Below are 9,949 nucleotides of genomic sequence, written 5' to 3'. Positions count from 1 at the left end.
CCCCCCACCCCAGGACAGTGCCTGTGGTGGTGACAGTGGCACTGCGCTGTGCCCCCTCCCAAAATGCAGGACTCGGGTGTGCCACGGTCAGACACCCCTGTGCTCAGGGACACCACAGCCAGGCGTGGGGACAGCCCCAGAGGGGATGGCTTGGAGTCACAGAGGATGGCCCTGTCCTGCCCTGCAGTGACAGCCTGGGGGTGCACGGGGACAGCCGTACCGCGACCCACGGCGACACCTCGGGCTCCGGAGGGACATCGGCATCCCGTTGCACGGTGACACAACCAGCTCACATCCGACTCCCAACCTCCCACGCTGCCTCCCGGCGCGCCGTCCCACGAAGCCCCGCCCCCTCCCCGCGCTCTGGCCACACCCGCAACCCCTCCCGCTAAGCCCCGCCTCTAGGACACGCCCCCTTCTCATAGCTCCGCCCCCTTTTCATAGCTCCGCCCACAGCCCCGCCCCCGCAGCCCCCGCGCCGGCGCCCTGCGCCCCCGGCCCATCCCCGCCCGCCGCCTGCCCGTGCCCGCCGGAGCCGCAGCCGGAGCCGCACCGCAGCGGCGGGGCAGGGCAGGGCAGGGCTCGGGGCGGCAGCGGCGGCGGCAGGGCCTGGCGCGGTGCCGGGCAGCGCGGCTGCATGAGGTTGATGCTGCTGTGCTGCACCTGGAGGGACGAGCCCATGGGAGAGGAGGAAGGTGCGTGACCACCCCCCCCTCCCCCCCACTCACTCCTCCCCTCCCCTGGCCCGCCTGACTCAGCGCTTCCGCCGCCCCCGGGCCGCCCCGCGACCCCCTCCCCTCCCAGCGGCCCAGCAGCGCTCCCCGCGTCCTTCCCGTGCCCCTTATCCTACCCGCATCTTTCCCATACATCTTCCCCCGCATCTCCGCATCCCTTCGTGCGCCCCTACAGCCCCCCCAGCAGGCCTGCTCCCCGCTGAAGCCCTACATCACTCTTGCATCCCCAAATCCCCTTTCTGCATCGCTCCTTCATCCTCATTCCCCTCCCTGCAGCTCCCATCCCATCTGCATCCCCACATCACCCCTACATCACTCTGCATCCAGCCTGTATTCCTCTTCCTTCTTACACCGCGGCATCCCAATATTCCCTTCCTGCAGCCCCCATCCAAACTGCACCCCTACATCACTCCTGCATCCCTATATCATCTCTGTGTCATCCCCGTTCCCCTATCCAGCCTGCATCCCTCCTGCACCCCTGCATCACTCCTGCACCCCCATCTAGCCTGTGTCCCTCTCTGCACCCCTATGTCACCCCATCCAGCCCGCATCCTCCCCTGCACCCCTGTATCACCCCAGCTTCTCCCATCCCACCTTTGTACTCCCCACATCCCTGCCCCCCAATCTGCCTGCATCCCCCTCGCACCCCTACATCTGCCCCTGTTACCCCATGCCAGTCTGCATCCGTCCTAGCTCCATCCACACCCCTGTCTGTTCCCCATGCACCCTATTATCCAAACTGCATCCCCCAGCCCCCCCTACATCTCCCCCTGCATCTCTAACCAGCCCATGTCCCTCGTGCACCCCCACATCCCTTGTGCACCCTCCATCTATCCTGCATCCCCCTTCTGTACCTCCGTATCTCTACACTCATGCTCTCCCCATACTGCACCCCTACCCCCCTTCTGCACCCCACAACCCGTTAACCTGCATCCTGCCCTGCACCCCACACCCACTCTGCACCCTTCCTGCGTCCCACACCTGCCTGCACCCCCAGCTGCACCCCACTCCATCCCATGTCCCCCCAATGGTGCGCTCTGCTGCATCCCACACCCTGTGCATCCCTATGTGCATCCTGCACCCCTTGTCCCCGCATCCCTCTGCATCCCCACGTGCACCTGCATCCCCCCATCTTGCCTCCTGTTCATCCTAGCAACCTGTGCCCTGCACCCCATCCTAGGTCCCTGTGCTGCTGCTGCACCTCATGTCACCATCCTTCTTGCACCCACCTGCACCCCTGCATGCCCAGCACCCATCCTGCACTTCCATGCAGTATGTACACATACCTGCACGCATCTGATGTCCTGCTGTGCCCCTCTCCGTCCTGTCCCCTTTCTCTGCATGTCCCCTTCACCATCCTGCAGCCACCCCACACTGCTGCAAGCCTCATGTTGCTCCCCCAGCTTGGCACCAGCACCCCTCTGTCCCCGTGCATCCCAAACATCTGTCCTACAGCTGCATCCCACTGTGTCCTCATGTCTCCTCTCCCCTCTGCCTGCTGGGCACCCCCGCGCCCCATCTCCCCATGCCTCCTGCACCCCAAAGTTTCCTCTCGTGCTGAGCACCCCGATACTGCTCTGCTGTCCCTTCCAGGACCTCAGTGTCTACTTTGTACCCCTTGTGCCCCATGCATCACCTCCTGCCCCACTGCTGTCCCCTGAATGCTCCATGTCCCCCCTCTGGCCTCCTTCCCCATCTCTATCTCTGTCCTCAGTGCTCTGCCAGCCTTGTGTCCCGCTGCCACCCTGTTCCACGATGTCCCCATGGTGCCACCCATCACCCTGGGAATGTGCATTGCCGAGGCAGGGGATAGAGACCACCCAGTTCCCTTGCCCAGAGTACAGCCCTGGTTGGCACAGTGGCAGTGACACTGCCATCAGCCCCATCCCCAGCACCAGGAACACGAGCACAGTGACCTTGTCCCCAAGTTGGAAAGCTTGGGGAATTGATCCATGGATCGATGGGGAACCGAGGGGTGGCTTCGGTGGCAGAGGGACAGCAGGAGCACGTGGTGGGGATGTGACAGCACGCAGGGTGACATCCCTGTCCCTTAGGGACCGACCTGCCCGTGTGTGCGAGCTGCGGCCAGGGCATCTTCGATGGGCAGTACCTGCAGGCGCTGAACGCTGACTGGCACGCCGACTGCTTCAGGTGGGACCTGCGGTGACATTAATAACAGGGGGACATGGAGGTCACTGAGCCCACACAGGGCTCTGCCACTCGTGTCACGTCCCACATGGCTGTGTCCCTCCTTCCTGCCCCCCGGGGTGCGCAGGGACCGTGTGGCCATGTGGTGGGGGCTGATGTCACCGTCCCCGTCTCACCCCGCTTCCTCTTTGTCGCGCTCTCTCCCTGCGGTGGGAGCTGGTGGAGGAAGTTGGGGACGTGGGGGTGGCCCGGAGCTGGGTGGTGACGGGGGGGCAGGACAGTCCCCATCCCTATCCCTGCATCCGGACGATGCTGGCAGCTGTGCTGAGGAAGAGCCGTGCCCTGAGCGCTGGAGCCAAGTAAGGGCTGGGGTGGGTTGGGGGTGCTCGTGTCCCCTCCCAATTTCACGGGGTGCCGTTTCACATCCGGGGTGCACTGCTTCCCTGGAGCTGGGATGAGTGGAGGGATGGATGGATGGACGGATGGACGGACAGATAGATCCATTGGCCCCGTGAAAGTAGCCCTGTGGGGTAGCTGGATCCGGCCTCTCCCCTCCCCTCCACCCCAGGCTTCCGGAGGCCCATGGCTGCCTGCAGAAGCCTTCTGCCTCTCCTCCTTCTCTTCCTCCTCTTCCCGGTACACGCTTCGGCTCTGCTGTCCCCCGGTGACAGGAGCACAGTGCCTGCTGCTCCTGCTGCCGTGGGGAAGTTGGGGCAGTGTGGGGAAACGTGCTCTATCAGATGCTGTGGCAGAGGAAGGGAGCGGAGCGTGACGGGTGCCGCATCCCCCCGCGTTCCGGTGCTGTTTCTCCGCGCGATGCCCGTTCGTGTCCCTTCCCCCGCTCCCCACCAAGCGCCGCGGCCGCCCCGTCGGGGCTCAACGGGAGGGCGGCGGCAGCGGAAGGGTTAAGGGGGCGTGGCCGAGGCGCCGCTTCCCATTGGCTGCCGTCCCCCGGGTGGCGCGGAGCGGCGGAGACCTCGCGCGGTGACGTCATGGGGTGGGGAAACTCCGCGCCGTGACGTCACGTCTGTTGGAGGGATGGGGAGGGGGTTCCACGTGCCTCCCCCCGGAGAGAACGGGGCGGGGGACGGGGACTGCGGGGTCTGACACAACCCCCCCCCCCCCCCCCCAAATCCACAGCCTTCCTGCAGTGCTCTCATTCGCTGCCCGTTGTATATCTCAGCCCCTCCCCTCCCCCAACCTCGTAATTCAGTCCCCCCCCCCCCATTCCCGCACTCTCACAGCTCACAGCCTCCTGACCCCCGCCTCACTCCGCCCCATAACTCACTGCTGCCTACAGTGCACCGCCCTATAAACATGCTCTGAAATCACGGTGTCCCTCAAATTTGCACCCTCCACCCCTATAAGTCACAGTAATTCAGTGCCACCCCCTGCACTCCCACAGCTCACAGCTTCCTGGCCCCCCCAACTTCACTGCTCCCTGTAACTCACTGCCCCTCTGCGTCCTCCTCAATCGCTGCATCCCACTAATAAGTCCCTGCCCCTATAAAAAAATGTCCCTATAATTCACCCCACCCCCAACATTCATTAGCCCCCTCCCCACTGCTGTCCCCCCAGATTCTAGAGGGGAGAGGCTGCTTATGCACATGCCCACACTCTGCACGCAGGGGGGAACAACATGGGGGCGAGCGGGCAGTGACTCATGCCAGGGCTGCAGTCCCTCGGTGTGACTGTCACCATGTCACGCACCCCTCCCACACACCCCCAGAGAGGAAGAAATGGAGGGAGAGGGGACACACATGGCAACAAAGGGAAGCAGCGCACACAGCCGGATGGGGTTGACACCCTGTGACACCCCCTGGTGTCCCCAATGTCCCCAATGTGCCATAGGTGCGGTGAGTGCGGGGCCTCGCTGTCCCACCAGTACTACGAGAAGGATGGGCGGCTGTACTGCAAGAAGGACTACTGGGCACGATTTGGGGAGCTGTGCCACGGCTGTGCCGAGCAGATCACCAAAGGGCTGGTCATGGTAAGGGGAGGGGGACCCGGGGGACCCTCAGCTGGGGGTTTCTGTTCCTGTTGTGGGTTTTGTGGCTGCTGGAGTTCCCCGGTGCACGGGGAGGGGATGGAGGTCTCTGCACGGCGGCACTGATGTCACCATCTGTAGGTGGCCGGGGAGCAGAAATACCACCCCGAGTGCTTCAGCTGCCTCAACTGCCGAGCTTTCATCGGGGATGGGGACACGTATGCGCTGGTGGAGCGCTCCAAGCTGTACTGGTAGGTACTGGTGGCAGCAGGGGGACGCATCTCAGTGCTCTCCTCCCATCCCTGTGCTCACCCAGCCCTGCCCCGCAGTGGGCACTGCTATTATCAGATGGTGGTGACGCCGGTCATCGAGCAGATCTTGCCTGACTCGCCGGGCTCCCGCATCCCTCACACCGTCACCCTCGTCTCCATCCCTGCCTGCTCCGATGGCAAGCGTGGCTTCTCTGTTTCCATCGACCCGCACTGCAGTGCCCAGGGCTGCGGCGCTGAGCACTCACGCACCGTCCGTGTCCGAGAGTGTGTATCTCATCCCTGCAGTGCCCTGGCACTGAGCTCACACCCTGTAGTTGGGTCCCTTCTGCTTTGCCACACTTTTGGGGTGGGAGGGTGAAGGATGGGGTTGGTGCGGTTCCATCTGCTCGTGGTGGCCCGTGGGGATAGCGATGGATGTTCCTATCAGGCGGGGATGGCACTGTGTCAGCATGTCCCCAACTATCGGTGTGGCTGGGAGTGATGTACTGGGTTCATCTCTCTATGGGGGAGGCTGTGGGAACTGCTGGGATGCCCCATAAGCTTGGGGTGGCTTGGTGTCTCCATATAACTCGTGGGTACTCTCCCAATGTGTCCCCATCTAACAGGGATGACCCATGGGTATGGTCCCAGTGTATCCTCACCCCTCAGGGCGACCTGTGGGCAGTGTGCCTGCATGTCCCCACCCAGCATGGACACATCCAGTGGGGCTGACCCCCCTCTTTGTGTGCTGGCCCCTCAGGGTGGACCCAGACTGCATCAGCCCCGATGTGAAAAACTCCATCCATGTGGGTGACCGCATCCTGGAGATCAATGGCACGCCCATCGGCCACGTCCCACTGGATGAGGTAGGCTCTCCCCGTGCACCCCAGCACGTCTGTCCCTTGGGGTGCCCCATGCCACTCCGTGTGCTCTCCACCCAGATCGACCTGCTGATCCAGGAGACCAGCCGCCTGCTGCAGCTGACCATTGAGCACGACCCCCACGAGCCCCTGCCCCGCGACTCAGCGCTGCCCTGCAGCCCCCTGCCTGACCCACACAGCCCCCTGCGCTCTCCAGTCCCTGCACCCCATGGAGACCTTGGCACCATGCGCCAGCGCGCCGTCATGTAAGGCCACCATGCATCCCCAAGTCCCTCCCCTCGGTCCCCAGCTACCAGAGTGATCAAGTGTCTGTCTGTCCCGTAGGAGGAGCTGCAGCACAGACAAGTCTCCGGGCTCCAGCTCGGTGGGCTCACCCGCCTCCCAGCGCAAGGACATCGGCCGCTCCGAGTCGCTGCGCGTTGTCTCTCGCGCTCATCGCATCTTCCGCCCCTCTGACCTGATCCACGGCGAGGTGCTGGGCAAGGGCTGCTTCGGCCAGGCCATCAAGGTGCAGTGCCTTGCCGTGCCGTTTGTGTTATCAGGATGGCAGGGACGGGATGTTAGTGATGCATCCAGAGGTGCTGAGCGCCTGCCCTCCGCCAGGTGACGCACAGGGAAACGGGCGAGGTGATGGTTATGAAGGAGCTGATCCGCTTTGACGAGGAGACGCAGAGGACCTTCCTCAAAGAGGCAAGCGAGGCACCTGTGTGTACCTGGGTGGGGGGACAAGGGGCAGGGCAGTCTGCCATTATTTAAAGAGAGGTTCAGGTTGGGTGTTAGGAACAATTTCTTCGCAGAGCGGTGAGGTATTGGCACAGCTGCCCGGGGAGGTGGTGGGGTCACTGCCCCTGGAGGCGTTCTGGAACTGTGGAGATGTGGCATGGTGGGGGTGGGGTGGGTTGGGGTTGGGCTTGGGAATCTTAGTGGTCTTTTCCAACATTAATGATTCTAAGTCCCTCCTTGTGGGATGCTGAGGGTGGTGCTTGGGAGATGCTGGATCATGGGGTTGGTGGCTGTGTGGCTCTGTGCCCATGTAACCAAGCGCAATGAGCACAGGGTCACCCTGGAGTACCCCAGGGCTGATGGTGCTGCGGTCCCCAGGTGAAGGTGATGCGCTGCCTGGAGCACCCCAATGTGCTGAAGTTCATCGGAGTGCTCTACAAGGAGAAACGGCTCAACTTCATCACCGAGTACATAAAGGGGGGCACCTTGCGGGGCCTCATCAAAAGCATGGTGAGTGTGGGGGGAGTGGGTGGGGTGCAACTCAACCACCCTCAGACCGTGGCAGGACTCCCATCTGTCTTCTCTTTCCTGCAGGACAGCCACTACCCCTGGAGCCAGCGGGTCAGCTTTGCCAAGGACATTGCTGCAGGCATGGTGAGCAACGCACGTGTGGGTCTGTGAGGTGGGCTTGAGTGGGCTGATAGTGGATGTACTGCTGGGTCCGTCCCTCCCCAGGCCTATCTGCACTCCATGAACATCATCCACCGTGACCTCAACTCCCACAACTGCCTGGTGAGGGAGGTGAGTCCCGCCATGGCCATCCCACAACGGCCCAGCAACGGGACCGGCCCGATGGTGCTGGCCCCACACCTCACCCATCCCCTCCACCCAGAACAAGAGCGTGGTGGTGGCCGACTTCGGACTGGCGCGGCTGATGGTGGATGAGAAGAACCAACCCGAGCATCTCCAGAACCTGAAGAAACCGGACCGCAAGAAACGCTACACGGTGGTGGGCAACCCTTACTGGATGGCCCCAGAGATGATCAACGGTGGGCACGGCCGGGGCGGGGGACACGTGGGGAGGGGGCGGCGGGACCTGACCCGTCTGTCGTGCAGGGAGGAGCTACGACGAGAAGGTGGACGTCTTCTCCTTCGGCATCGTGCTGTGCGAGGTGCGTGCCGCGCCGCTGTCCGTGGTGCTGCTCGGCCGCCGCCGCTGAGCCCTCCGCCCCTCTCCTCCCCGCAGATCATCGGCCGGGTCAGCGCTGACCCCGACTACCTGCCGCGCACCACCGACTTCGGCCTCAACGTCCGCGGCTTCCTGGAGCGCTACTGTCCCCCTGCCTGCCCCCCCAGCTTCTTCCCCATCGCCGTCTGCTGCTGTGACCTGGACCCTGAGAAGCGGTGAGCGCCCTGCGTTGCTCGCTCGTCCCGCGTCTTGCCTGGGGATGCTCGCGTGGCCGGGGTGGTGACGCGCTGTTTGTCCCTCCGTCTGTCCGCAGGCCGTCCTTCGGCAAGCTGGAGCAGTGGCTGGAAACGCTGCGCATGCACCTGGACATCCGCCTCCCGCTCAGCTCGCAGCTGGAGCAGCTCACCTGCGCCTTCTGGGAGACGCACCGACGGGGCGAGGGGGGGCTGCCCCCCCACCCTGAGCTCCCCGACACAGCCCCCCACCTGCACCCCCTCTAAACCTGCAGCATCTCCCCTGGCCCGGGGCTGGTCCCCGCGCCCCCCCGACATCCCCTGTCCCCGGGAGCTGGCTCTCCCCGGACTGCACAGCCTGCACGGCCCTCCCTGTACATAGGGCCCCCCAGGAGCGAGGGGTGAGGGGGAGACACTTCCCCTTTGCATTCGCTCGGTGACCACACGGCCCCCCCCCCTCTGCACACCCGGGGGTCCCCCCGTCCCAGCCCGGAGGTGCCTTGGGTTTCCGTGAACTTGCACTGCAGCACAGTAGGGGCGTCCTTGTCCCCCCCGAGCAGTGGGGGACGCTGTCCCCATCCCCCTCTTCGGATGTCCTCGTGTGCTCACGAGCGGGGACAACCGAGGTGGCACCACGGGGATGGGCACATTGCGCCCCACACGTCCCCACTGCGCCGTGACCACCGTGTCCCTTGGGGGGGCCACGCATCCCCCTAGGGCTGAGCCAGGTCTTGGCGGGTGTGGGGACGTCCCGGTCCCCCTGGGGTGGCCGCGCCGTGTGGTGCTTCTCATGCTCTTTATTCAGGTTCATTTTCTGTAAGATATTTAAAGAGAAGAGTTTGTATTATTTTTTCATACAACGTAGTTTGCCATTTGTCACTGCCTCAGTTCTGCTTTACCGAAGGATGAAACTGTGAAGCCTCTCCGCGCACTTTGCCCGGGAAGTCCAACGCGACGTCCTCTGCGGAGGCGGGAAGGGAACTCAAACTGTGATGTACCCCAGCCCTCGGTCAATAAATCCTTCCCTGCTCGCTGCCCGGCCTCTTTGGGACTCGTGTGCTCGCATAGGGCAGCCCCAGCCCTGGGGTCCCTGCTGGAGCAGGGTGGGACCATGTGGACCCTGAGGTCCCTGTCACCTCCATCATCCTTGGTGCTGTGGGTTGCTGTCATCCTGGGATTGGTTCCTGGGTACTGGGGCATCTCTGTCCTGGGAGGATTTGAGCCCTGACTGGAGAAGACCTTGATTCTAAGGGAGGGGACAGGCTGGTGGCAGTAGAATGTCCCAGGGATGCTGCAGCTGGACAGGGGGGTGGCACAGCCATCAGGAAGAGGAGCTTGAGCTCCAGGCTGGCTCTGTGTGGATCACAAGGGAAGCTTCGGGCTTATTCTCTGCTGATGCTCAGGGTCTGGTTCCATTGAGGCTGTGCTGGCAGCCTGTCCCTTCCACCTGCTGGGAGCACGTGCTTGGTTGCTCCTTGGTGAAGAACTATGGAGGGACTGGGGGTATTTTGAGAAGAGATGGTGGCTTCATCCCCAGGGAGCAGCGCATGGACACTCTGGATCTTGCACCCACATTTAAGGAATCCCTGGAACCCTTGTCACACCTCCCTTGGTGACATCATCCCATGCCACTTCTCCCCTCTGGGCACAGGACACAGGCAGCGTGGGGCTCACACCTGCCCTGCTCCTTGGGGACTGATTTCATCCAATCTCCAACTACACCCCACGCAGCCCCATGGCCCCCAACCCACTGCTGCCACCAGACAGTGTGACCGTACAGGGGCCCTCAGCCACCATCCCCCA

At 63.6% G+C, this 9,949-nt stretch overlaps 1 protein-coding gene across 2 annotated transcripts; it reads left to right on the top strand.

The window, feature by feature from the left end:
* The first annotated feature begins 558 nt into the window (after nt 1-558).
* On the top strand, nt 559-9,186 carry LIMK1 (LIM domain kinase 1). 2 transcript variants are annotated; one of them, XM_052689050.1, is made up of 16 exons: nt 559-695; nt 2,789-2,885; nt 4,734-4,872; nt 5,011-5,120; nt 5,199-5,405; nt 5,881-5,986; nt 6,062-6,246; nt 6,326-6,509; nt 6,605-6,691; nt 7,103-7,234; nt 7,319-7,378; nt 7,460-7,525; nt 7,617-7,773; nt 7,841-7,896; nt 7,971-8,128; nt 8,227-9,186. In XM_052689050.1, the coding sequence occupies exons 1-16, from the start codon at nt 638-640 to the stop codon at nt 8,411-8,413; spliced, it is 1,989 nt and encodes a 662-aa protein (XP_052545010.1). In that variant the 5' UTR covers nt 559-637; the 3' UTR covers nt 8,414-9,186. The 2 variants fall into 2 exon arrangements, with proteins under 2 accessions (XP_052545010.1, XP_052545011.1); XM_052689051.1 differs by lacking the exons at nt 559-695; nt 2,789-2,885 and adding an exon at nt 3,256-3,680.
* Nucleotides 9,187-9,949: the final 763 nt, after the last annotated feature.

This window comes from Tympanuchus pallidicinctus, unplaced genomic scaffold, assembly GCF_026119805.1.
Source record: "Tympanuchus pallidicinctus isolate F22 unplaced genomic scaffold, pur_lepc_1.0 scaffold24, whole genome shotgun sequence".
Lineage (NCBI taxonomy): Eukaryota > Metazoa > Chordata > Aves > Galliformes > Phasianidae > Tympanuchus > Tympanuchus pallidicinctus.
This window is presented reverse-complemented; position numbering and strand designations above follow the sequence as displayed.

What these genes read in the sequence shown, in the direction of transcription:
- LIMK1 (XM_052689050.1), top strand. Translation starts at nt 638, where the DNA reads ATGAGGTTGATGCTGCTGTGCTGCACCTGGAGGGACGAGCCCATGGGA. An exon ending in AGAGGACCTTCCTCAAAGAG is followed by an intron (nt 6,692 to 7,102) that starts GCAAGCGAGGCA and finishes TGCGGTCCCCAG; the next exon opens with GTGAAGGTGATGCGCTGCCT. An exon ending in GGCCCCAGAGATGATCAACG is followed by an intron (nt 7,774 to 7,840) that starts GTGGGCACGGCC and finishes TCTGTCGTGCAG; the next exon opens with GGAGGAGCTACGACGAGAAG.